This window comes from Hyperoodon ampullatus (genome assembly GCF_949752795.1).
Source record: "Hyperoodon ampullatus genome assembly, chromosome: 2".
Classification (NCBI taxonomy): Eukaryota; Metazoa; Chordata; class Mammalia; order Artiodactyla; family Ziphiidae; genus Hyperoodon; species Hyperoodon ampullatus.
In genome coordinates this window covers 196760146-196788021 of record NC_136915.1, presented here as the reverse complement: position 1 = coordinate 196788021, position 27876 = coordinate 196760146, and the positions used below count along the sequence as shown (strand labels likewise).

The following is a 27876-nucleotide window of genomic DNA, read 5'->3' as shown; positions in this document are numbered from 1 at the left end:
GGAATTTTTCTGAAAAAATGGAATCTGGCAATATATCCTAAGAATTTTTGTTTTGAGAAAAATGTTTCTTAGCATATTTGGCAGCCCCCAAATTAGGTTAAAAGTCTGTTTACCAAACGCTGTCATTTTGCAGAAACCTGTTTTGTTGTAAATGGGAGGCGCTGTGGTTGGAGGCTTGCACACGCTGAGAAGGTGTGAGCTTCAAGTCCCTCAGCCTCCAGGTGCTGAGTCCCCCGTGAGAACTGAACCCACGCAGGGTACAACGTAACAGAACGCGCGTGCGTACTTCGCGCTCAGCTCTGACCTTGGAACCTAGTAACTGCTGCACACGTGTTACTAGTGATGCTTGTGGCTTCGTTTTAAAGACTCCAGTTGTGAAGTAGACCTTTTTCTTTTTGTGTTTTCGTTTGTGAACGTGTAACAGAAGGGTTTACCCCAGAATTTCTGTGATGTCTGGTATGTCAAAGTGCAAGTCAGTCCACAGACGGAGGTCAGTGGTGTGAAGCCGTGTGCAGTGTATGCAGACAGAACTGTCTTCACCCGGCGGACTTGGGCAGGGGCGGAAGGGAAGCTTGATGGGAGCATTGCCTTCTTTGTTCTTTTGAGGCAAAACGTGGGGACATGATGAAATTAGGGTTCTTTATCTGTGAGTTTATTGAGGGTAAAATAAATCTCAGTGTATAATTTCTTCCACAGAATATTGAAGGATGTTCGTTCCAAGATCCCTGAAAGTCAGGCGGAATGCTAACGATGATGGTGGAAGTTGTGCAGCCAAGAAAGTCAAACCAGAAGCAGAAGACCCCCAGCTGGGTGCAGGCGGGGATGGTCCACCCGATGATGCCTCAGGTACCAAAGAAGCTGCACTAGCGGCGCATCACGGTGCCCAGCCGTGCCCTCTCCCCGGGCCTGCCAGCCAGATGCCTGAGGGGGGTCTGGCTGGACCCGGGCAGCGGGCGCAGGACAGCGATCTCCTCGAAGAGCCGGTGAAGTCCTTCTCCAAAACGCAGCGCCAGGCCGAGCCCGGGGAGCCGGTGTGCGTGGTATGCGGGCGGTACGGAGAGTACATCTGCAATGAGACGGATGAAGACGTGTGTAGCCTGGAGTGTAAAGCAAAACACCTTCTGCAGGTGAGCGGAGCGGAGGATCAGTTAGCCCCGGGCGGTCCACAGAAAGCGGGTTCTGGGCCAGCGGCTCCACGTCCTGCTTCGTATGTCTACACCGAGCACGCCTTCATCTCGAACCTTCGGGAGGACCAGATTGAAAACCTCAGACGGCAGCTGGGAATCGTGGTTCAAGGGTCAGGCGTCCCCAGGCCCATCATTGACTTTGAGCATTGCGGCTTCCCTGAGGCCTTAAACCTCAACCTGAAGACCTCGGGCTACGAGGTCCCCACCCCCATCCAGATGCAGATGGTCCCCCTGGGGCTTCTGGGCCGAGACGTGCTGGCCAGCGCGGACACCGGCTCTGGGAAGACGGCCGCCTTCCTGCTTCCCGTCATCATGCGAGCTCTCTTTCAGGTAAGGTAGAGCTCACCTGTATGAGCCTCAAGAACAGTCAAGGTGTTTACCAAGTGTCATCCTCAACTACGTTAAAATTGCAAACTGAAACCAAGTACCTTTAGTCACTGGGACTAAATTTTATTATATTGAACCAGTCTCTTCATTGAAAGTCTAAAAAATTGCTTTCCTTACAAAGTGTTGTCTTTTTAACAAATTTTCTATTCAAGGAACAGACTTTGGGTTTGGGGCGAAAATCCTGCTGACCAGGTAAGCTGTGATTTTTGTGTCAGTCTAGCCTGCTTCGATTTTGTGTTTCGAAAAACCTGATACCAAAGTCAGAACACTATTGTAGAGTTTCAAAATGTACTACTAAGCGTGACCTGCGTTTCATCTTAAAATGATACCACCTTACCTTACTCGTTGCTTTATAAGCACTGCTGCACATAGTTTAACAGATGTTTTGAGTAATTATTTGCCAAGTACTAGAGAGTTTGTGAGGTTTGGAGGATGGCAAGGGGGGAAAGGAGTGAGAAATGTAGGCGAAGGGAGAAGAGATAGGGGAAATTTTGGAACACTAAAGTGTAGTAGAAGATAATGTGAGAAAAAAATAAAAGACTAGATTTTCAAAATATAGACGAAACTCACCGGAAGACCAAAATAGAATGTTTGTATAAGTAAGGTCACCTGGCAAAGAAGTGAGTCTACAAGAGCGCTGAGGGGAAATCGAGGGTAGGATGCCAGGCTTCACCCAGATCTTCAGGGCAACCAGCAGGTTTCTCTTCCGAGGAGGCCGGCTGGAGGTCGCACAGTCCAGTCGATGGGAAGCCAGGCTTCAGTTTTCCCGCCTTGATTGAGGCAGACGCCTCTCCCTGGTCCTGATGGTGGTCTTTCATTGTCTGTCTGTGTTATGTGAGAAATGGGTGCAATTTATGCTGGTTTTGGAGGAGAATTCTGCAGTTGAGCAGAAGGCCGGTGGGCTGATGGGACCACTTTCAAAGAAAAGTGCTCTTGGGGCTGCCTTGAGGCTTGCGTCCACAGCCGCAGAGCTCATTGCTGGTGTGTTTCACATCTTTGCAGAGCAGGATGCCATCCGCGCTCGTCCTCACGCCCACGCGGGAGCTGGCCATCCAGATCGAGCGCCAGGCCAAGGAACTGATGAGCGGCCTGCCCCGCATGAGGACCGCGCTCCTGGTGGGGGGCCTGCCCGCCCCCCCGCAGCTCCATCGCTTGCGCCAGCGCGTTCAGGTGGGCTCCCTGGACCGAACGCCTTTGCAGAGGACCTAAGCAATGCAGGAACTAAGGGTTTTCGCCCCCTGAGGAACTTCAGAGTGTGATTTTAGGTGGCCTTTGAAGTCTTGCCACGTGAGCCTTAATTTTAAAGTTCGTTTTCTGTGGGGAAGGACAGGAGCACAGGTTAGGGAGGTGCCTTTTGTTTTCCCAATGCCGTCGGATGTTCTCACAGCCACTACCACCTTTAATCATTACATTTGCTTTGGGAGGTGGGGTGGCGTACCCCCCCTTTCACGGTTGAGAAGATGAATCTCCGAAAGGCGGGCCTTCTCTCAGGATCGTGGCTGATACACTTTAGAGTGTGATTCCTACAAACAAGGACATTGTCCTTCATCATCACAATCCAGTTATAGACTCAGGAAATTCACGCTGGTCTGTTGGGATGCATTAACGTTGGTGTCACCACCTCCGACCCCGCTCCGGTTTTGCTAGTTGTCCCATCATCTGTTTTCCATCAAGCTCAGAGTCTTTCGTTGCTTGTAGCTGTCATGTCTCTCTCAGTGTCTTCAGTTTGGAGCCGATCTTTCCTTTTTTCTCAGGATCTTGGCACTTTTTAAGGATTATAAGCCGCTTACTTGGAAGAACAGCCCTCAACTGATTAGATTCAAGTTACGGGTCTTGAATTTAGTTCTTTAACAGAACATCACAGAAGAGATGCTTTTCTTTTCATTATATCCTTTTAGATGGCACACCGTTTCAATTTGTCCTTTTACTGGTGCTTTTATCTGTCAAGTTAAAACTGTAGAGTTTGTTTGTACCTTTTGTGTTGAATAAGTATGTTAAGGGGAGTACTTTCAGGTTGTAAATTTATTGAGCTTCCCCAAACTTCCCACTTATTTACTTTTTTATATCAGTACGGACTCGTGGTTCCCTGTTTTTTTACAGGGTTATAATCTGTTTGACCCGCGGGAGCACCTTCCAGCCGGTGTCTGTGCCCTTTTATTATATCCCGGTCATCCTCTGACTACCTTCTTTTTTTTTTTGCGGTACGCGGGCCTCTCACTGCTGTGGCCCCTCCTGCCGCGGAGCACAGGCCCCGGACGCGCAGGCTCAGCGGCCATGGCTCACGGGACCAGCCGCTCCGCGGCATGTGGGATCTTCCCGGACCGGGGCACGAACCCGTGTCCCCTGCATCGGCAGGCGGACTCGCAACCACTGCGCCACCAGGGAAGCCCTGACTACCTTCTTACTTTCCGTCTGAAGAAGATGTTCTGTACTCGCCTCGTTCTTTCCTGGCCTCAGCCCGGGAGCTCTCTCCACGGAGCCCTGGCTCCCTCGGTGTGGAGAATAGTATTCAGAAACCGAGACCTGGGCTCTCCCTGGGCTCCTTGCTGTTGAACTGTCATTGCTTCTGGGACCTCAGCCTATCCGAGACCATGAGTTCATGTTGATACTTCCAGTTCTCGTTCATCACAAGGTTCCTTTTACGTTTTCCGTTCCCATGTTGGTAACTCTGACGATGAGAAACCTGCCATCCCTTATCCTTTATGTAGTTATTTCTCCGCCCCATCTCCCGGCATGTCACCGGTGTCCCTCCCTCACAGCAATGCCTTCCTCCCTGGACTCTGCCCTGCACGGCCTCACCCCTCCTCTCCCGGCTGCCGCTCCCCCTGCCACCCAGGCCAGGACTCACAGACACCTACCCTCTGGGAGGAAAAGCAACTGAAGCGTCTGTGTGCTTGGCAGAGCTGTCTTTCAAGAGTAAGGACAAGACGAAGACCTACTCAGATAAACAAAACCGAGAGAGTGTATTGCCAGTGGACCATCTAAAGGAACTTCTGGAGGAAGGCTTTCTGCAGATAAAGAAGATTCCAGAGAGGAAGGTTGGGGGGGTGGAAGGAAGCTGGTGCGGAGTCGGCAGTAAGTGTGTGGGCGAAGCTAAACAAACACAGGCCGAGCGAACAGTGACCAGGAACAAGCCGTGGTTTCAAAATAATGGGGTGAATACCATCCCACAGCATGTAAGGGCAGGCGAGATGCGATCGTGGTAAAGCATCGCCCTGGATCTTTCAAGAACAAGCTAAAAGTGTCGATTAACTTTATATTAAGTTACAGATTTGTTGACATTCAAGGCGAAGCACTCAAAGAATGAAAAAGAAGTTGATAACTTCCAAACCATCAGAGGGGAAAATGGAAGAGAAGGAGTGAACTGAAGTCAAAGTAATTAAAATTGACTTGGTATTTGTGGATGTCTGAAGTACCCACGCCAAACCCTGTGTTCTGGGGATACAGAGCTTTTATCATCCGCAGCGACATTACCGCTGTGCGGGTGTGGACTGGAAAAGTGGGTACAGCTGAACGTAGGAGGCCATTTGTAACTGCACCAGAGTGATCCCGGCACTGTCTCATTTAATCCTCACGATAGTTTTTAGCATTTCCATCTTACGACGGGAGAAGAGAGACTCACACCATTATTAAATGCTGGAGCCACGATTCCTGCTGAAGTTTGACTAAAGAGCCCCTACCTTTAACCACAATTTCAGCTAATATATTATAAAACTCTTAAGGCCCTTGAGTGACCTTAGAGTTCATTGTACCCAGCCTCGTAATTTAAAAGTGAAATAGCAGGCCCGGAGAGGGCAAGGGGTTTGCACTTGTTCACGGAGCCAGATAGCCGGTGAGCGTGCTCGTGAGGCCCTCCGGTGGGGCCCCTGCCAGGTTCTCAGGCCCCCCTCCACCCACGCCAGCCTCCCTGCCTCCGAGCCTCACCGGTCATGAGGCCCTTCCCTCTCCCTGGACCTGCCCGTCCTGCTCACTCTCACTACCCCTGTGGGTGTTGGCTTGTGCTTTAGCAGCACTGAGCACGTCCCTCCATTTATCACGTCCTGTCCTCATCCTCGTGAGCACGTGTTTGCTCTGTGTCTTAGTGTCGTGGCTTCCAGGAGAGCAGAGACCAAGTCTGACTTACTCATCATCCAGTTCCGAGCACTTACACCAGAGTCTGGCATGCATTGGCCACTCAGAAAGTGTAGAATGAAGGAATACGTGAGTGAATGAACGTGATCGAACTTTCTAATTTGCCTTTTCTCTTTCGTTCAGGTTATCATAGCAACTCCTGGGCGACTTCTGGATATAATAAAGCAGAGTGCTGTAGAACTTGGCGGTATAAAAATTGTAGTAGTGGATGAAGTAAGTAGTGGTGTTTAAAAACAGAGTTTTATATAATCTGTGAAAAGCGTATTATAGTTATGTAATTGCATTGTATGATCAGGCATTTTCTCTCCCAAAGGAAAACAATTCAGGGATTTTTTTTTTAATTGGCAATAGTGGTTCTTAAGCTGGTGCCTGTGTAAGCACTGCCACTAAACTAAAATTAAACCAGCACTGTCTTGTCCTAATTGATTGAAAATGTAAACTTAACAGGTATACTGTATTCTCAAGTGGTAAGTTTTTTTAAACATGCTGGGTGTCATTTGTCTACCAAAAAAAAAAGAAAGAAATCAGTGGCAAATAACTCTCAGCGGGAATTTTGGAAGTAGCTAATGATGCTTAGTTGGAGGAGCTTCTTTATTTTTTTCTATGTGGACACAGGTGTCTGTGGTTGTGATTTTCTGTGTTGCATAGAGCACATAGGCATTTTTATACTTTGGCCTTGCTTAATAAGAAGTAAATGTGTTATTATTTGATGATAATCCGTGTACCAACCGGACGGGGCATGGCTGTGCTGCCTGCACGCTCGTCCCGCTGGCTGTGACGGGGCAGAGGCTTGGGGTTACCCAGCAGTGATCAGTGCTGACCAGTGACAGCAACCTGGCCTGCGTCTGTGGTGCCAGGGAGTAGCCTTGGGACAGCAGAGGGTGTGGCCGCAACACAGCCAAGACCCAGAAGACGGGGGCTTGAGCCTTTACTGCGCCTGCTGTGAGACCTTGGGCGGGTCATTTCATTTTCCAGAGTCGTGGCAAGGAAGAGCAGTGGTTGTGAAAACGTCTCCCACTGAAAAGTCCCGTATAAATGTAAAATAATATCCAGTCCTTTAGAAAGCGCTGCTGAGCCCGCGTTTCCCTGGCCCGGCCTTTGGGGGACCTGATCTGTTGTGTTGGATTGTCATTCTCCCTGCCACCCTGAACATGTGGCTGGGTTTCCCCTGTGGATACCCAGTGTCCTTAGGTTTCCCTCCCCGTCTTATGAGCCTGAGGATGATCCTCCTCGTAGAGAATTTATTCCTGCCCCCCTCTCTTCAGAGCATTTTCGTTTTCTTATGTTAACAAGGTTTCCGGGGCACCCCAGGGCTGCGCTCAAGGTGATGGTGCCCGAGGAGTGCTGTCCGGCAGAAGTGCACCGATGCCCAGCTCCTCGGCAACTGGGGACGTGGCTCCTGTGTGGTCAGGGGAGAGGCGCTGCTCAACAGCAGAATCGGTCACATACTGAAGCTGAAGTCGGCACAGAGGTGCTCCTTGGGTGCAGGGGACGAGCCCTGGGCGAGATGGGTGGCGTCACAAAGAAGCTTTAAACACCCTCCAAGCCCGCAAGGTGCCCTGTTCACAAAAGCAGGCGAAGGTCTGAATTCGTCCCGAGAGCTGAGGTTTGCCCTCCCCCGATGCAAGCTGTCAGTAGGACCGTGTACGTGCTCAGGGTTTCAGGAGAAATGAGAGGGTCAGTACGTTGGCTTCTCAGAGGTCACGGGACTTGATCTGAGCCTCGGAAGAGGGAAGAGGATTTAGAAGACTAGAGGATGCATCCAGTGTCCCAGGTGAAGAGACTAAGGCAAGCAGTCTCGGTCGGGTCGGAGACGGGCCAGCCTGAGGGTCCTGCGTGAGAAGTAACGGGAGGTGAAGCCGGTGGCTGGCGGGTCGGGTTGCAGAGGACCCGGAAGGGAGGACGCGGGGGAGTTTGGCTGTGACCTGGGGGCGGTGAGGCTTAGATTACTGGGCGGGTGTGCCACGTGGGAAGTGGTGGTTTACGGGGTCTGCTGCCCATGCGGGGGAATTAGAGGAGGAAGAAGAAAGCCAGCCAGCGGCCCAGGCGAGGGGGGAAGGTCGGGGACGGGCTGGAGGCAGGCGTCGGGGTTCGCCTGAGGGTCACAGTGGATCACTTACGGGTCGTGTGATGACCGGACACGTGGGAGGACGAAGGTGGGTGGGGTGTACCTTGATTTAGGGCCCACGGGGATGGGCTGGGGCCTGGTAGTCACACTCGAGTTGGTTTTGGAGAGTGGAATTTCACGTGGGTGCTGGATGAAGGGGCGGGTACCAGACCCATGCGTGAGAGTCCGTGGGACGCGCTGGCTTCTCTAAGGAGGAAGCTGAGAGGGACGAGCAGTGGGCTGAGGCTCTGCCTTGTGCAGCTGAAGACAAGTCAGTGAACGGAGAAGTGGTCTGAGAGCCCAGAGGGAACTGGGAACAAATGATGTCCCTGGGGAGAGAGGCCACTGTTCCGGGGGCAGGGGGAGGGGGCCGGACACAGGAATGGTCAGGCCGGAAGTCTAAGGCAATCCTTTAGGATTAGGAAAATCTGCTGTCACCCTCCGCGTCCCCCGTGTCCCGAGGATTCTCTCCCACCCCCTCCGCCTGCTCTTCCTTTGTTCCGTGTCCGTGGCTCAGAACCTTCCGTCTTGAGCCGCCCTGCAGACCTCAGGCCCCCTCGTCTCTGCTCCGGGGCCCCGTGCGCAGACCGTCCTTCTCCGGCAGTGTGTTCCCTGCTCCACCCGGTGACCAGGCGCACCGTTTGCCGTTTCCCCAGTGGCTGAGATGGAGAACCAGAGCTCGTGCTTGGATGCTCTGGTTCTGTGGGCCTGGGGTGGAGTCCGGGAATATTTGCACTACTTGCCTTTATGGAGGCTTGGGGTGCTGACGTACAGCTAGTGCTTACTCCGTGCTGAGAGTAACGAATGCTTATCTCTCTATCAGATCCATTAGGGCTTTTCCCGTGCTAGCCTTTGCTCTTGGTTGTGAGGATGTGGTGGAAAGCAAGGTGAGCTGTGACACAGGCGTGTACACGAGGTGACAGGACAGAGGCGGCCGAGGAGGGGGGCCCCTCAGGTGAGAGGGGCCTCTGGGGGGCCCACTAGGCTGAGGGCTGAAGAGCAGGAGCTGCCACGCAGAGATCGGTCTGGAGGAAGGGCTCCAAGCGGGAGAAGGGCCGCCGGCCACAGGGGGACAGGTGAGGACAAGTGGCGAGCAGGGCAGGTCCCGGGGAGGGAGATGGGCTTGCAGGAGGGGCGAGGGGCAGGCCGGAGGCCGGGCTGGGGCGGGCGCCCTCCTGGCGTGATGGGAGGTCTCGGGAGGCTTGGGTCGAGGAGGAGCACCTGTGACATGTCCTCGGGCATCTGTCTGATTGCCTGAGGTGAGCGGGTTCCGGTCGGCTGAGGCAGGAGTCAGGGGTCCGCACAGACGTCAGCAGCATCTGCGGGGCTGCTAATGGATCAGAGGTGGGGTGATGAGAGACGAAACAGAGGTGCCTGACGGTGCCGTCTCGTGAGATGCTGCTGGAGTAGGACTGGGTCTGGCAGTGGGAGAGACGGTCTGTTTTGAACATGTTAAGTTCCAGGAGCCTTGAGGTCCAGCTGGGGCCACGGAGTGGGCAGTGAGTCTCCACCACTTGAGTCCAAGGAGGTGGTTATGGCCCCGAGTGAGGTTTGGGGCGTCTTTGACGTGTCCGTGGTGCTCAGAGCCCTGGAACTTGTTGAGCTTCCTGGAGGGAGAGCGTGGGTTGAGACGGAGGGGGCCTGGGACGCAGCCCACGGGCTCACTGACGTACAGAAATTGTCTGAAAAGGGAGAGCCAGGGAGGGAAGGAAACCAGGGCTTGAGGGAGGGCTGGTCAGGATGTGTCGTGCTGTCGTTTAACTGTATCGTGTTTCAAGGATATCAACATAGTAAGTTTCCCTTCTGGACCATGAATTTTGGAAAGGTAGGGTTTCCTCCCGTGTGGTCGCTGTCGAGCACACAGCATTGAGCTTGGTGTTCATGACGTAGGTTTGGGGCCAGTGGTCCCCGGTCCACCAGCTCCACCACGTCGTAGGGCACTGTGTCATGTGCCTCATCCACATCTGTAAAGCGGGGTCACGATGGTGCCCACCTCCCACCATGCTCCCTTGAAAGGTGCCCAGCGTCCAGTAAATGCCCATCGAATGGGGACTGTCAGCCACCGTTGGCTACGAGTCAAGGTTTGCTGAGTGGAGTGAATGTTTAGCCTGGGGACCCTCAGGAGTGAAGTTTTGGTGGCAGAGATGGAAGTCGGATTGTCCGGGATTAAGGACATCACGAGCAATGAAGAAATGCAGGCGACACCAAGAACAGTTCCCAGAAAATTAGGCCAAATTTGCTGTTTAATTAGGGGACACCTACGTTCACCTCTTACCTTATTAATGCTTACTCTGTATCCAAGTGCTGTCTCCCCCCGGGGACTCTGAGATTTTCAGAGTAGCCTTGTGTTCATTGTGAGTGGCTCTACTATTTGAATCACCTTAAATTTAAGTAGTGCTTTTAATTCTAAGAGGTTTTTTTTTTTTTGTGGTACGCGGGCCCCTCACTGTTGTGGCCTCTCCCGTTGTGGAGAACAGGCTCCGGACGCACAGGCTCAGCGGCCATGGCTCATGGACCCAGCCGCTCCGCGGCATGTGGGATCTTCCCAGACTGGGGCACGAACCCGTGTCCCCTGCATTGGCAGGCGGACTCTCAACCACTGCGCCACCAGGGAAGCCCTCTAAGAGGTTTTTTAAAGTACATGTTCCCCCACATTTTAATCTGTTAACATCCCTCTAAGGTAGGTAGGAAATAGATTTATAAGTGGAAACTGAGGTGTGTAGAAAGAGTAAGATTTTCCCAATGTCTGATTGATAACGGCTTTCAAAAAATACAGTTTAGATGGGAACCAGTCATGAATATTGTTTAGGTAGGGGCGTGTGTGTGTGTGTGTGTGTGTGTGTGTGTGTGTGTGTGTAAATGAAACAGAACTTTCATGAAACAATACTTAACCTTGTGATATGTGATTTCTCTATTCTCATATGTTTTATTCTATCCTATTTTGTGGTTTTAAAAAATGCTATTCGACTTCCGGGTAAGATGGCGGAAGAGTAAGACGCGGAGATTACCTTCCTCCCCACGGATACACCAGAAATACAGCTACACGTGGAACAACTCCTACAGAACACCTACTGAACGCTGGCAGAAGACCCCAGACCTCCCAAAAGGCAAGAAACTCCCCACATACCTGGGTAGGGCAAAGCGGAGAGATTCCCGCACAGAGGATCGGTGCCGAGTGGCACTCACCAGCCCGAGAGGCTTGTCTGCTCTCCCGCCGAGGCGGGCGGCGCTGGAAGCTGAGGCTCGGGCTTTGGTCAGAGCGCAGGGAGAGGACTGGGGCTGGCGGCGAGAACTCAGCCTGAAGGGGGCTAGTGTGCCACAGCTAGCCGGAAGGGAGTCCGGGAAAACTCTGGAGCTGCCGAAGAGGCAAGAGACTTTTTCTTCCCTCTTGGTTTCCTGGTGCGTGAGGAGAGGGGATTAAGAGCGCTGCTTAAAGGGGCTCCACAGACGGGCGCGAGTCACGACTGAAAGCGCGGAGCCCAGTGACGGGCGTGGGACGCTGGGGCTGCTGCTGCCGCCGCCAAGAAGCCTGTGTGCGAGCGCAGGTCACTGTCCACACCGCCCTTCCAGGAGCCTGTGCAGCCCGCCACTGCCGGGGTCCCGGGATCCAGGGGCGGCTTCCCTGGGAGGACGCACGGCGCGCCTCGGGCTGGTGCAACGTCACGCCGGCCTCTGCCGCTGCAGGCTCGCCCCGCACTCCGTGCCCCTCCCTCCCGCCCGGCCTGAGTGAGCCAGAGTCCCCGAAGAGGCTGCTCTTTAACCCTGTCCTGTCTGAGCGAAGAACAGACGCCCTCCGGCGACCTACACGCAGAGGCGGGGCCAAATCCAAAGCTGAGACCCAGGAGCTGTGAGAACAAAGAAGAGAAAGGGAAACCTCTCCCAGCAGCCTCAGAATCAGCGGATTAAAGCTCCATAATCAACTTGATGTACCCTGCATCTGTGGAATACATGAATAGACAACAAATCATCCCAAATTGAGGAGCCAGGAGACAGTGCTGTGCCTCTGAGGTGGGAGAGCCAACCTCAGGACACTGGTCCACAAGAGACCTCCCAGCTCCACATAATATCAAACGGCGAAAATCTTCCAGAGATCTCCATCTCAACACCAGCACCCAGCTTCACTCAACGATCAGCAAGCTACAGTGCTGGACACCCTATGCCAAACAACTAGCAAGACAGGAACACAACGCCACCCATTAGCAGAGAGGTGGCCTAAAATCATAAAAAGTCCGCAGACACCCCAAAACACACCACCAGACGTGGACCTGACCATCAGACAGACAAGATCCAGCCTCATCCACCAGAACACAGGCACTAGTCCCCTCCACCTACACAAACCACTAAACCAACCTTAGCCACTGGGGACAGACACCAAAAACAACGGGAACTACGAACCTGCAGCCTGCAAAAAGGAGACCCCAAACACAGTAACATAAGCAAAATGAGAAGACAGAAAAACACACAGCAGGAGAAGGAGCAAGATAAAAACCCACCAGACCTAACAAATGAAGAGGTAATAGGCAGTCTACCTGAAAAAGAATTCAGAATAATGATGGTAAAGATGATCCAAGATTCTATTTCCCAGATCCAAAATCTTGGAAATAGAATAGACAAAATGCAAGAAACAGTTAACAAGGACCTAGAAGAACTAAAGATGAATCAAGCATCGATTAAAAACACAATAAATGAAATAAAAAATACTCTAGATGGGATCAATAGCAGAATAACTGAGGCAGAAGAACGGATAAGTGAGGTGGAAGATAAAATAGTGGAAATAACTGCTGCAGAGCAAAAGAAAAAAAAGAATGAAAAGAACAGAGGACAGTCTCAGAGACCTCTGGGACAACATTAAACGCACCAACATTCGAATTATAGGGATTCCAGAAGAAGAAGAGAAAAAGAAAGGGACTGAGAAAATATTTGAAGAGATTATAGTTGAAAACTTCCCTAATATGGGAAAAGAAATAGTTAATCAAGTCCAGGAGGCACAGAGAGTCCCATACAGAATAAATCCAAGGAGAAATACGCCAAGACACATATTAATCAAACTGTCAAAAATTAAACACAAAGAAATCATATTAAAAGCAGCAAGGCAAAAACAACAAGTAACACACAAGGGAATCCCCATCAGGTTAACAGCTGATCTCTCAGCAGAAACTCTACAAGCCAGAAGGGAGTGGCAGGACATAATTATAGTGATGAAGGATAAAAACCTGCAACCAAGACTACTCTACCCAACAAGGATCTCATTCAGATTTGATGGAGAAATTAAAACGTTTACAGACAAGCAAAAGCTGAGAGAGTTCAGCACCACCAAACCAGCTTTACAACAAATGCTAAAGGAACTTCTCTAGGCAAGAAACACAACAGAAGGAAAAGACCTACAATAACGAACCCAAAACAATTAAGGAAATGGGAATAGGAACACACATATTGATAATTACCTTAAATGTAAACGGACTAAATGCTCCCACCAAAAGACACAGAGTGGCTGAATGGATACAAAAACAAGACCCATATATATGCTGTCTACAAGAGACCCACTTCAGACCTAGAGACACATACAGACTGAAAGTAAGGGGATGGAAAAAGATACTCCATGCAAATGGAAACCAAAAGAAAGCTGGAGTAGCAATTCTCATATCAGACAAAATAGACTTTAAAATAAAGACTACTAGAAGAGACAAAGAAGGACACTACATAATGATCAAGGGGTCGATCCAAGAAGAAGATATAACAATTGTAAATATTTATGCACCAAACATAGGAGCACCTCAGTACATAAGGCAAATACTAACAGCCATAAAAGGAGAAATCGACAGTAACACAATCATAGTAGGGGACTTTAACACCCCACTTTCACCAATGGACAGATCATCCAAAATGAAAATAAATAAGGAAACACAAGCTTTAAATGATACATTAAACAAGATGGACTTAATTGATATTTATAGGACATTCCATCCAAAAACAACAGAATGCACATTTTTCTCAAGTGCTCATGGAACATTCTCCAGGATAGATCATATCTTGGGTCACAAATCAAGCCTTGGTAAATTTAAGAAAATTGAAATTGTATCAAGTATCTTTTCCGACCACAATGCTATGAGACTAGATATCAATTACAGGAAAAGAACTGTAAAAAATACAAACACATGGAGGCTAAACAATACACTACTTAATAATGAAGTGATCACTGAAGAAATCAAGGAGGAAATTTAAAAATACCTAGAAACAAATGACAATGGAGACACGACGACCCAAAACCTATGGGATGCAGCAAAAGCAGTTCTAAGAGGGAAGTTTATAGCAATACAATCCCACCTTAAGAAACAGGAAACATCTCGAATAAACAACCTAACCTTGCACCTAAAGCAATTAGAGAAAGAAGAACAAAAACATCCCAAAGTTAGCAGAAGGAAAGAAATCATAAAAATCAGATCAGAAATAAATGAAAAAGAAATGAAGGAAACGATAGCAAAGATCAATAAAACTAAAAGCTGGTTCTTTGAGAAGATAAATAAAATTGATAAACCATTAGACTCATCAAGAAAAAAAAGGAGAAGACTCAAATCAATAGAATTAGAAATGAAAAAGGAGAAGTAACAACTGACACTGCAGAAATACAAAAGATCATGAGAGATTACTATAAGCAACTCTATGCCAATAAAATGGGCAACCTGGAAGAAATGGACAAATTCTTAGAAATGCACAACCTGCCAAGACTGAATCAGGAAGAAATAGAAAATATGAACAGACCAATCACAAGCACTGAAATTGAAACTGTGATAAAAAATCTTCCAACAAACAAAAGCCCAGGACCAGATGGCTTCACAGGCGAATTCTATCAAGCATTTAGAGAAGAGCTAACACCTATCCTTCTCAAACTCTTCCAAAATATAGCAGAGGGAGGAACACTCCCAAACTCATTCTACGAGGCCACCATCACCTTGATACCAAAACCAGGCAAGGATCTCACAAAGAAAGAAAACTACAGGCCAATATCACTGATGAACATAGATGCAAAAATCCTCAACAAAATACTAGCAAACAGAATCCAACAGCACATTAAAAGGATCATACACCATGATCAAGTGGGGTTTATTCCAGGAATGCAAGGATTCTTCAATATACGCAAATCAGTCAACGTGATACACCATATTAACAAATTGAAGGAGAAAAACCATATGATCATCTCAATAGATGCAGAGAAAGCTTTTGACAAAATTCAACACCCATTTATGATAAAAACCCTGCAGAAAGTAGGCATAGCGGGAACTTTCCTCAACATAATAAAGGCCATATATGACAAAACCCACAGCCAGCATCGTCCTCAATGGTGAAAAACTGAAACCATTTCCACTAAGGTCAGGAACAAGACAAGGTTGCCCACTCTCACCACTCTTATTCAACATAGTTTTGGAAGTTTTAGCCACAGCAATCAGAGAAGAAAAGGGAATAAAAGGAATCCAAATCGGAAAAGAAGAAGTAAAGCTGTCATTGTTTGCAGATGACATGATACTATACATAGAGAATCCTAAAGATGCTACCAGAAAACTACTAGAGCTAATCAATGAATTTGGTAAAGTTGCAGGATACAAAATTAATGCACAGAAATCTCTGCCATTCCTATATACTAATGATGAAAAATCTGAAAGTGAAATCAAGGAAACACTCCCATTTACCATTGCAACAAAAAGAATAAAATATCTAGGAATAAACCTACCTAAGGAGACAAAAGACCTGTATGCAGAAAATTATAAGACACTGATGAAAGAAATTAAAGATGATACAAATAGATGGAGAGATGTACCATGTTCTTGGATTGGAAGAATCAACATTGTGAAAATGACTCTACTACCCAAAGCAATCTACAGATTCAATGCAATCCCTATCAAACTACCACTGGCGTTTTTCACAGAACTAGAGCAAAAAATTTCACAATTTGTATGGAAACATGAAAGACCCCGAATAGCCAAAGCAATCTTGAGAACGAAAAATGGAGCTGGAGGAATCAGGCTCCCTGACTTCAGACTATACTACAAAGCTACAGTAATCAAGACAGTATGGCACTGGCACCAAAACAGAAAGATAGATCAATGGAACAGGATAGAAAGCCCAGAGATAAACCCACGGACATATGGTCACCTTATCTTTGATAAAGGAGGCAGGAATGTACAGTGGAGAAAGGACAGTCTCTTCAATAAGTGGTGCTGGGAAAACTGGATAGGGACATGTAAAAGTATGAGATTAGATCACTCCCTAACACCATACACAAAAATAAGCTCAAAATGGATTAAAGACCTAAATGTAAGGCCAGACACTATCAAACTCTTAGAGGAAAACATAGGCAGAACACTCTATGACATAAATCACAGCAAGATCCTTTTTGACCCACCTCCTAGAGAAATGGAAATAAAGACAAAAATAAACACATGGGACCTAATGAAACTTAAAAGCTTTTGCACAGCAAAGGAAACCATAAACAAGACCAAAAGACAACCCTCAGAATGGGAGAAAATATTTGCAAATGATGCAACTGACAAAGGATTAATCTCCAAAATTTATAAGCAGCTCATGCAGCTCAATAACAAAAAAACAAACAGCCCAATCCAAAAATGGGCAGAAGACCTAAATAGACATTTCTCCACAGAAGATATACAGACTGCCAACAAACACTTGAAAGGATGCCCAACATCTTTACTCATTAGAGAAATGCAAATCAAAACTACAATGAGATATCATCTCACACCAGTCAGAATGGCCATCATCAAAAAATCTAGAAACAATAAATGCTGGAGAGGGTGTGGAAAAAAGGGAACACTCTTGCACTGCTGGTGGGAATGTGAATTGGTACAGCCACTATGGAGAACGGTATGGAGGTTCCTTAAGAAACTACAAATAGAACTACCATATGACCCAGCAATCCCACTACTGGGCATATACCCTGAGAAAACCATAATTCAAAAAGAGACATGTACCAAAATGTTCATAGCAGCCCTATTTACAATAGCCCGGAGATGGAAACAACCTAAGTGTCCATCATCGGATGAATGGGTAAAGAAGATGTGGCACATATATACAATGGAATATTACTCAGCCATAAAAAGAAATGAAATTGAGCTATTTGTAATGAGGTGGATGGACCTAGAGTCTGTCATACAGAGTGAAGAAAGTCAGAAAGAGAAAGACAAATACTGTATGCTGACACATATATATGGAATTTAAGAAAAAAAAATGTCATGAAGAACATAGGGGTAAGACAGGAATAAAGACACAGACCTACTAGAGAATGTACTTGAGGATATGGGGAGGGGGAAGGGTAAGCTGTGACAAAGTGAAAGAGCGGCATGGACATATATACACTACCAAACGTAAGGTACATAGCTAGTGGGAAGCAACCGCATAGCACAGGGAGATCAGCTCGGTGCTTTGTGACCGCCTGGAGGGGTGGGATAGGGAGGGTGGGAGGGAGACGCAAAAGGGAGGGGATATGGGAACATATGTATATGTATAACTGATTAAATTTGTTATAAAGCAAAAAATTAAATAAATAAATAAAACTTAAAAAAAAATGCTATTCATGGCCCATTCTGCAGTTTGAATAACAACTGTATTCTATGAGTAATCCACGTACATTAAAGAGAAGTTAAGAGGGACTTCCCTGGTGGCGCAGTGGTTAAGAATCCGCCTGGCAATGCGAGGGACACGGGTTCGAGCCCTGGTCCGGGAGGATCCCACATGCCGCGGACCAACTAAGCCTGTGCGCCACAACTGCTGAGCCTGCGCTCTGGAGCCCACGAGCCGCAACTGCTGAGCCCGTGCGCCTAGAGCCCATGCTCCACAACAAGAGAAGCCACCGCAATGAGAGGCATGCACACCACGACAAAGAGTGGCCCCCGCTCGCCGCAGCTGGAGGGAGTCCGCCTGCAAGGACCCAACGCAGCCAAAAAAAAAAAAAATTCTTTAAAAAAAAAAAAAATTAGGAACAGGAGGAAAAACACCCATATTCCCATTGAAATAACCATAAATAACCATAGTCATTGTATTTCTTTTTCATTTTCTCCTGGCCTTGAGAATTCAGACATTATTCTGTAGACACTGGGAAACTTTCAAGGATTTTAAGCCTGAGTGTATTATAATCAGACTCATATTCTCCACGTGGAGTATAGCCTTTGAGCAAGAAGGCTGGTTCCCAGGAGGGAGGGGAGGGCTTGAGCCAGGGTGGTGGTTGTAGGGAGGCGGGGGAGGGTTTCCAGACACAGGAAATGGAAAGTGAGTGAGGCAGTGCTGGTGTCCGGGTAGTGGGATGATGGGCGAGTGTGGCTTTCTCTACTTTGTTTTGTTTACCAAGTTTTCTACAGCGAGCACGTTATTATTTCTAGTATTTAAAAATAATAGGGCTTCCCTGGTGGCGCAGTGGTTAAGAATCCACCTGCCAATGCAGGGGACGGGGGTTTGAGCCCTGGTCCGGGAAGATCCCACATGCCGCGGAGCAACTAAGCCCGTGCGCCACAGCTACTGAGCCTGCGCGTCTGGAGCCTGTGCTCCGCAACAAGAGAGGCCGCCATAGTGAGAGGCCCGCGCATCGTGATGAAGAGTGGCCCCTGCTTGCCGCAACTAGAGAAAGCCCTCGCACAGAAACGAAGACCCAACACAGCCATAAATAAATAATAAATAAATAATTTTTTAAAAAGTATACTCTTTAAATAATAATAATAATTGCATCTTAAAAAGAGTTAGACAAAGACTTAAAAATGGCTGTTGAATGTGGCACCTGGGGAGTGATTGAAGACCTGAAGGAGCCGGTGAGGGGCGGGAGGTGAGCCCTGGACCGGACAGTCGGGGGAGGGCGGGGAGGCGGGGGAGGGAGACCGCACGCAGGGCTGGAGGACTCTTCCAGGAAGTTCGGTGAGGGGCGGGAGGTGAGCCCTGGACCGGACAGTCGGGGGAGGGCGGGGAGGCGGGGGAGGGAGACCGCACGCAGGGCTGGAGGACTCTTCCAGGAAGTTCGGGTGAGAAGAGAAACTGAAGGAATTTATTTCTCCTGAACCAGGAGAAGCAAGGCCATCTACTGAGATGAATGGGGCTTCGTGGGATTACTGAGGAACGTGGAGATGTTTGCAGGCACACTGTGGGTGTGTGTTCTCTCTGTCTGCTAGTTTGTTGAAACACTGAGAAGGACCTTGCTGGTACTTCATATACTTTATCTCATTAATCCTCATCACAGCCCCAGGAGGTAGTTACTATTATCATTTCCATTTATAAAGGGAAAAACTAAGGCTTAAAGCTCTTCATTAACTTGCTTGAGGTCATAGGTAGAGCCAGGATGAAACCCAGACCATCATGATAATTTCATATTTTTTAAATGTCATAGAATGAATAATATTAAAACAAGTGATCAAGCTTCAGTCTAATGGACAGCACATTAGTGGACACTAAATTCAATGTCTTATTTTCCAAAATTATAGGCACCCAGATTATATTTGAAAATCAAGATAGCCTTTATTTTAAAATTAAAAACTTAAAAAATTTTTTTCTCTTTTTTTCAGCAATACATTCATTGTTTTTATTTTTTTTAATGTTTATTTATTTTTGGCTGCGTTGGGTCTTAGTTGCGGCACGCGGGGTCTTCCGTTGTAGCGCACAGGCTTCTCTCTAGTTGTGGCACACAGGCTCCAGAGCGTGTGGGCTCCATAGTTGCGGTGTGCGGGCTCCAGAGCACGTGGGCTCTGTACTTGCGGTTCACGGGCTCAGTAGTTGCGGCATGCGAGCCCCCGCAGCATTTGGGATCCCAGACCAGGGATTGAACCCTCATTCCCTGCATTGGAAGGCGGATTCTTAACCACTGGAGCACCAGGGAAGTCCCTCATTGTTTTTAAAAACCAGCAATGCAGAGGTGTATACAGAAGTGAAAACCCCCGGATTAAATTTTTTTTATTTGAAATCATATTTTATTATAGATATATGTTCATGGTAAAAAAAAAAAATTCAAGAACTTCCCAGGCGGTCCAGTGGTTAAGACTCTACACTTCAAATGCAGGGGGCTCAGGTTCAATCCCTGGTTGGGGAACTGGGATCCCACATGCTGCACGGTGTGGCCAAAAAAAAAAGATCAAGCTTTGCAAAAAGCTATAAAATGAAGAATAAAATTGTTCCCCCCAGCTCACAAGTCTCCTCTCCAGAGTTAGCAATTAACTTCCCTGAGTATATACACAAATGGTCTCATGTTATACATAGTGTTCTCTATTTTGCTTCTTTCCTCCTAGCAGGGATAAAGAGCTTTCTGGTCATTTTTCATGCCAGCACCGTGTTGTATGGTATGGATCTACCATAATTTACTTACCAAGTCACCTCCTGTTGGATATTTAGGCTGTATATGGTGGGGTTTTTTGGCCACTATTACTAATGCCATAATAAAAATCTTTGTATATCATTATAAACGTAATTACACAATATGTAGTTTTATATAAATATATTTTTTTCCCAGTTAATCCTTTGGCTTTTGACATTGTGGTGTATTTTTCCGTGTCAAGAGTTTTAAATTTTTTACGTTCTTAATTGTATCCGTTTTTTTTCTAGGGTGGCTCTGGGTTTTCATGTAGGACTAACTTTACAATGATTTTGTTTAGGCTGATACCATGTTAAAGATGGGCTTTCAACAGCAAGTGCTTGACGTTTTGGAAAACGTGCCTCATGACTGTCAGACCCTTTTGGCTTCGGCCACGATTCCAGCCAGCATAGAGCAGCTTGCAAGCCAGCTTCTGTGCGACCCCGTGAGAATCATCGCTGGGGAGAAGAACCTACCCTGCTCCAGCGTGCGCCAGATTGTGTTATGGGTGGAAGAACCAGCCAAAAAGAAGAAACTGTTTGAAATCTTGAATGTGAGTGGTAAAGCGGTCAGCCCTGCTTTGTAGATTGCACTTGCATTTTTCACAGTTTTTTGGTTTTTTTGGCCACACGGCTTGTGGGATCTTAGTTCCCCGACCAGGGATTGAACCCGGGCCTTCCGCAGTGAAAGCACGGAGTCCTAACCACTGGACCGCCAGGGAAGTCTCCACAGTTCTTTTTTTTTTTTTTTAACAAATTTATTTATTATTTTATTTATTTATTTTTGGCTGCATTGCGTCTTCCTTGCTGTGCGCAGGCTTTCTCTAGTTGCAGCGAGCGGAGGCTACTCTTTGTTGCGGTGCGCAAGCTTCTCATTGCAGTGGCTTCTCTTGTTGGAGCACGGGCTCTAGGTCTGTGGGCTTCAGTAGTTGTGGCATGCGGGCTCAGTAGTTGTGGCTCGCTGGCTCTAGAGCGCAGGCTCAGTAGTAGTGGCGCATGTGCCTAGTTACTCCGCGGCATGTGGGATCTTCCCGGACCAGGGCTCGAACCCGTGTCCCCTGCCTTGGCAGGAGGATTCTTAACCACTGGGCCACCAGAGAAGCCGTCTCCACAGTTCTTGAGAGAGTGCTTTTTAGATGCAGCTTCAGGGGAACCTGCTGTAGATGTTTAATAATAAATTGCTTTGCTTACTTCAGAATTCTTTAGGGTTCAGATAAATTTTTATTCGTGAAAACATGCAGTATAGACGCAAGGTTGGTTTTTTTCCCATTATTATAGAAAGATATTTAAATATCAAGGTTATTCCCAAAGAATATTTTTTTGTTTCAAAAATTTTTAGTAGTTTTAAATATAAGGTAAAGACAAGTTCTTTCTTGGCTGTTCTGTCCTTGAGAAATAGAATTTTTTTAACAGTAACTGGTTTAAGCAGAAATTTGTTAAGTGGGTGGTATGTACAAGCGTAGTTGTTAAAAATACAGTATTAAGTTAAATATGGTTTATTTTGACTTACGAACAATTTTGGAAATTTTAAATCACACTTAAAATCATTTCTGCAGTTTTAATGAGGTGATGCAGAAGTGTGAAGGACGTACACCGTTTGCCTCCTGTTTGTGCATATTTTAAAGAAAACACTCATTTTAACAGAATGTGCCTTTTTTCCTTCTTAGCAGTGTTGGTAAACCTATTGATAACTAGCTTATACTAATGCTCTCAGAAAAACGTCCCATTGTAAATTATGTTATGGCAATCATTTTAAATATGTGTTTTTAATGTTTCAGGATAAGAAACTCTTTAAGCCTCCAGTGTTAGTATTTGTGGACTGCAAACTAGGAGCAGATCTGTTGAGCGAGGCCGTTCAGAAAATCACAGGTCTGAAAAGCACCTCTGTGCATTCAGAAAAGTCACAGCCGGAAAGGAAAAACATACTGAAGGTGACACCCAGCGTTCTGTTTTCTTCTCTTTCCTGTAAATCTGTTTTGCCTCATTTTCAAGAGATACCATATTATCTGCTGCTTTTTAAAGCAGACCTTTCTTTTTATTAATGACCCTGAGAGCTTCAGGCACGCAGCGGTGTGAAGTTAATTGTTCCTCTTGCTCTGGCTTCTGTGTTTCGGGAGCAATAAGCCTGTCCCCTAGGGATTGTCTACTAAATAGATTAATCATTCAGAATCTGCCATTTCTGAAATCAGGTCACTTTGGACTGAGGCATAGAGTAATTCACCTTTGGAAAAGGTTTGCCTGAATAAATTATTAGAAAAAATTTGGGGTTGGGGTCGGAAGGCCTTTAAGCTGCATATGTCTCTCAGATGTACTAAGACCTATACTTACTGTGAAGGTATTGCAACAACAGTATTGAAGAAAGTGTTGAGAAAAGAAAGGATAATCTGAATGACAGAAAACCATTCAAGATAAATCCTCAATAATGAATTTTGTTGCTGTTTTGGAAAGGGTTTACTTGAAGGAGACTACGAAGTTGTCGTGAGCACGGGGGTCTTAGGAAGAGGCCTGGACTTGGTCAGTGTCAAGCTGGTTGTCAATTTCGACATGCCTTCCAGCATGGATGAATACGTGCATCAGGTAAAGAGATTTTATATGTTACCACCATTTTGCTCATGAATTTTCTTATGCAAGGCATTGTCGTTACAATGGTAAGTTAAAAAAAAGCAGGACATAAAACTGCATGTATTTTTGCTTTTAAAATATATAAACTAAATTACGTTTTTCAAAACTATATGGGTGCCGAGAATGCATTAAAAATTAGTTGGAAATAAAACTAAAACGTTTATTAAAAAAATTTAAGTGATTAGTTTTTGGTGTAGTTTAATTTTCTTTATATTTTTTGTTTTCTTCGGTGAGCATATTAAATGGCTTTTATAAGCAGAAAAAGAGGGCTTTGTTTAAAAAGGTTGTTTTAAGTTGCTGCATCTGGCCAAAATAAAATCGATCTGCTGAAGTGTTTGTTTTTTTAGGAATCATGTCTTCATCTCCTCTTCATACCCTTATTCGCTCTAGACTTTCACCTTTCAGAGTTTGGTTCCTTTCCTTTGCTGCCAGAGATAACAGCAGCTCTTCTTTCTCGCAGAAATAAAGCCTCTCTGAGCGCCACGTTATCTCACTGACTGCTACCTGTCTTCCTTCTCCGGCATCACTTACAGACTCTTCAAGTAAAGCCTTTCTCTGATGTTCTTAGAATCACCTCTGAATGTCACATTTACTGGAGTCGCCCACTGAAATGCCTGTAGCGCCCTTACTGAGTTGTTGCTTTATTTTTCATAAGACTTAATAATCTAGCAGTCTGCTGTCTCTCTCCCTCCTTCTTGCTCGCTCTTTTTTCCTTTCTTTCTTTCTTTTTTTTTTTTTTTTTTTGGTACCACCTCATTTACCCGTGCCTCAGGGATTTGACTTTTCCACAGGAACTGATTGTTCACGTAACTGAACTTTATTTTCTTCCAACCTTTCAATTTAATGATTTTGGCTGGATGGGGCTTCCCTGGTGGCGCGGTGGTTAAGAATCCGCCTGCCAGTGCAGGAGACTCGGGTTCGAGCCCTGGTCTGGGAAGATCCCACGTGCCGCGAAGCAACTAAGCCCACGTGCCACAACTACTGAGCCCGTGTGCCTAGAGCCCGTGCTCCGCAACAAGAGAAGCCACCACAGTGAGAAGCCTGCACACCTCAACGAAGAGTAGCCCCCCTCGCTGCAACTAGAGAAAGCCCGCGTGCAGCAACGAAGACCCGATGCAGCCAAAAATTAATTAATTAATTAAAAAGAAAAAAATAATAATTTCGGCTAGAAATCTGTCTAGAGTATTAAGATACTTAAGAAGCTTCTTTGCTTGTTAAATGGAGCATGCTGCTTATACCTATGTACCTGTCTCTTGCTCTCCCCAGGTCAGCCCTGTGGCTGGCGGTTATCACGCTGCACCCACTGTAATACAGTCAGTGTGCCTCGGGGATGCTCACAGGTGCAGAGCTGCGTGCCTCTCCTCAGAGGGGCCACAGATCCTTCTGCTTTTCTAGTTCTGTATTCGGGTGTTTTTTGTTTGTTTCAGTCATCAGAGTACACATACACACGATAATAAATCACGCAAATAACGAAAGTATAAAATGAAAGGTAAGTCTTTTCAAGGAAGCCCTCCTACGTTTGAGTGGTTCCCCCAGTTCACACTGCAGAAACGGTAAATGCATGCGTGTGTGCATATATACAGATGTGATGTGCATGCCCTGTCACACCTTCCGCATAAATGGGACCATATTATTATACCCACTATTCTGTGCCTTTTTTCCTTTTTTTTTTTTTTAAAGAGGAACTATATTTATTTTATTGAAGTATAGTTGATTAACAATATCGTGTTAGTTTAGGTCTACAGCACAGCGATTCAGCTCTATGTGTGTGTGTGTATAAATATATTCTTCAGATTCTTTTCCCTTATAGGTTATTACCTAATATTGATTAGAGTTCTGTGTGCTATATAGTAGGTCCTTGTTTTTTATCTGTTTTATATATAGTCGTGTGTATCTGTTAATCCCAAACTGCTAATTTATCCCTCATCCCACTCCCCCTTTCCCCTTTAGTAACCGTAAGTTTGTTTTCTGTGTCTGTGAGTCTCTGTTTCAGAAATAAATTCGTTTGGTTTTTTTTTTGTTTTTTCTTTTTAGATTCCACATATGAGTGATACCATGTGACAGTTGTCTTTCTCTGTCTGACTGACTTCACTTAGTATGATAATCTCTCTAGGTCCATCCATGTTGCTGCAAATGGCATGATTTTATTCTTTTTTATGGCTGAGTAGTGTTCCATTGTGTATTTATACCACATCTTCTTTATGCATTCATCTGTCTGTGCCTTCTTTCTTTATTAAATAGACCTTAGACATTTTTCCTTATCAGCACACACACTAGGTGCCATTTAATAAGTGTTAATATGTATTGAGTGCTTAGCCTAATGCCAGGCACTGTTCTAAGCTCTTTAAATGTTTTTACTTGTTGAATCTGGCTTGTTCTATTTTCGTGGCTGCGTGGGAATGTATTATATGGATGTCCTGTAATTTATTTAACAAATCCTTCACTGCTGGACAATCAGATGTTTCCAGTGTTATTAAATAATGCTGCAGTGAACACCTATATACACAGCTTCCTGGGCCTCTCCTGCAAGTACATCTGTAAGAGAAATTCCTAGTGGGAGAACTGCTGGGTTAAATGATATGGGTATTTAAAATTATAGTCAGTATTCCCACGTGTCTGATTTTTAATTTCAGGGATGGTAAGCTTCTGGAGAAATAATTTTGTATTGTTAACATTAGCTGTCTTTGGCCGGGCTGCGTGGCTTGTGGGATGTTAGTTCCCCAACCAGGGATTGAACCCAGGCCCACAGCAGTGAAAGCGCCCAGTCCTAACCACTGGACCGCCAGGGAACTTCCTAGCTATCTTTTAGAATTTGGAGACCATTGCAGTTAATTTTTAACTGCTTTTTATCTCAGTATAACATATCTAGTATAAATTACATCTCAGATGTAATCCACCTGCTATACAATTTGCCAATTTAAAGCGTACAGTTCATTGGTTTTTAGTATATTCATAGAGTGGTGCAGCCATCAGTATAATTGATTTTAGAAAATTTTCATCGCCCCCAAAAGAAACCCCTTGCCCCTCAGCAGTCATCCCAGTTCCTCATCACACACGCACACACCCTCATTCTCAGGCAACCGCAACTACGGTAGATTTATGTCTTCTGGACATTTCATGTAAATGGAATCATACAGTATGTGGTCTTTTGTGACTTGTTTCTTTCACTTAGCATAATGTTTTCAAGGTCCACACGTTGTAGTATTTTATTGACAAATAATATCCCATTGTAAGGATACACCGTATTTGTCCATCCATTCATTGGTTGCTAGACATTTAGGTTGTTTCCACTTTCTGGCTACTACGAATAATGCTGTGAAGGCCCAAGGCCATGTTTTTGTGTGGACATGTGTTTTCATTTCTGTTGGACATAAACGTAGGAATGGAATTGCTGGGTCCCTGTTGAACATCTTGGGGAACCACCAGACTTTTCCCATGTAGCTTCATGTTTTACATTCCCACCAGCAAAGTATAAGTGTTCCATTTTCTCCATATCCTCATCGACATTGACACTCTTTTTTTTATTATAGCCAGGTTCATAGATAGGAAGTGTTTTTGATTTGCCTTTCCCTAATGACAGTGATGTTGCACATTTCATGTACTCATTGGCCATTTGTATACCTTTGGAGGAATGTCTGCTTAAATCCTTTGCTTTTAAATTGGGTTGCCCCTTTTGAGTTGTAAAAGTTCTTTATATGTTCTAGAGACCCTTATCAGAAACATGATTTGCAGATATTTTCTCCCATTCTGTGAGTTGCAGGTATTAATTTTTAGTTTTATTGAAACAACTCAGTAAGGTAAATAAATCAGGTAAAAACAAAAGCTGATACTGAAAAACAGCATCTCCCCCTTATTTCTCCCCAGTCTAATTCTCTGCAGGCCACCCCTTTCAGCTTTTTTAGAGTTTTCTTTTACAGCGTTAAAAATGTTCTGTATATTGGCGGGAACTATCTATTCATTTAGATAATCTGAGTATACTTTAAGTTCTACATTTCAATTAAGGAGCAGAAATTGACCATGATTGTGTATTTCCCTCCCTTCTGAAGAGTTTCTCAGTATATTTGGAGACACGTTTTGTTCCTTCTCACGGGGTCTCCACAAATTTGTGTCTGTTTAACTCTGTCAAAATGAGAAATAACTTTATGCAAAAATGGACTTGCTTCAGTCTCACATTTCAAGGCACTTAAGTACTATAAAGGAGATAGATGCTCTTAATGCAATAGCTTTCAAAAAATTTCTACCTTAAACCACCCACAATAAGAAATATCTTTGTCTCATTACCCCCTACACATACATACAAACATGCACACACGCACACATATGCACACACGCACACACGTGCATAACTGAAACAAGTTTCACAAACAATACTCACTTTTATTGTTTTTATTTTCTTATTTTCTATTTGGGTTGTTTCCTTAACACTATGCTAGTGGCAGCCCACTAAATTGATTTCACAAGTATATTGAGGTGAACAACTCAAAGAACGCTCTCTGAACAAATGTTCATCTTAGTGAAGCTTCTGTAAATACTAGTCTTCGTTTTCTTTCAAGAGACATTAAGATTCTATGTGAACATTTTGAAAACGTCCTTCGCATTTCATTTCAGGTTGGAAGAGTGGGGAGATTAGGTCAAAATGGAACAGCGATTACTTTCATCAATAACAACTCGAAAAGACTCTTCTGGGATATTGCGAAACGAGTGAAACCCACAGGGTCCCTTCTCCCCCCCCAGTTGTTAAATTCCCCTTACCTTCACGACCAGAAGAGAAAGGAGCAGCAGAAGGATAAGCAGACGCAGAATGATCTGGTCACGGGGGCTAATCTTATGGACATTATTCGAAAACATGATAAAAGTAATTCTCAAAAATGATTTGTGATACCATGTTGAATAATTTTTATTGCATATTGTCAGTGAAATTTCTGTACATTATTCCTGTATGGTTTGATGAATGTGACATGCACATGAAACAAAAAGTTAACATGATGTAAAAAGTTTTAATAGACTATCAAATTTATACAGCAATATTGTATTTATTTTCCTTTTTAATTTTCATAAATTAAAAACAACAGAAAGTGAATTACTAAATGAAATAAAAATTTCTTCTCTCTG

General features: G+C 45.5%; 1 protein-coding gene across 5 annotated transcripts; it reads left to right on the top strand.

Moving 5' to 3' along the window:
* Positions 1-707: 707 nt before the first annotated feature.
* DDX59 (DEAD-box helicase 59) lies at positions 708-27876 on the top strand (the record flags this gene model as incomplete). Of its 5 annotated transcripts, XM_079697836.1 has the most annotated exons (7): positions 708-1517; positions 2577-2744; positions 5829-5918; positions 20445-20696; positions 21921-22073; positions 22591-22719; positions 27373-27876. In XM_079697836.1, 7 exons carry the CDS (start codon positions 708-710, stop codon positions 27634-27636), a joined length of 1866 nt encoding a protein of 621 aa, XP_079553962.1. In that variant the 3' UTR covers positions 27637-27876. The 5 variants fall into 5 exon arrangements, with proteins under 5 accessions (XP_079553962.1, XP_079553964.1, XP_079553963.1 ...); XM_079697838.1 differs by lacking the exon at positions 20445-20696; XM_079697837.1 differs by lacking the exon at positions 22591-22719.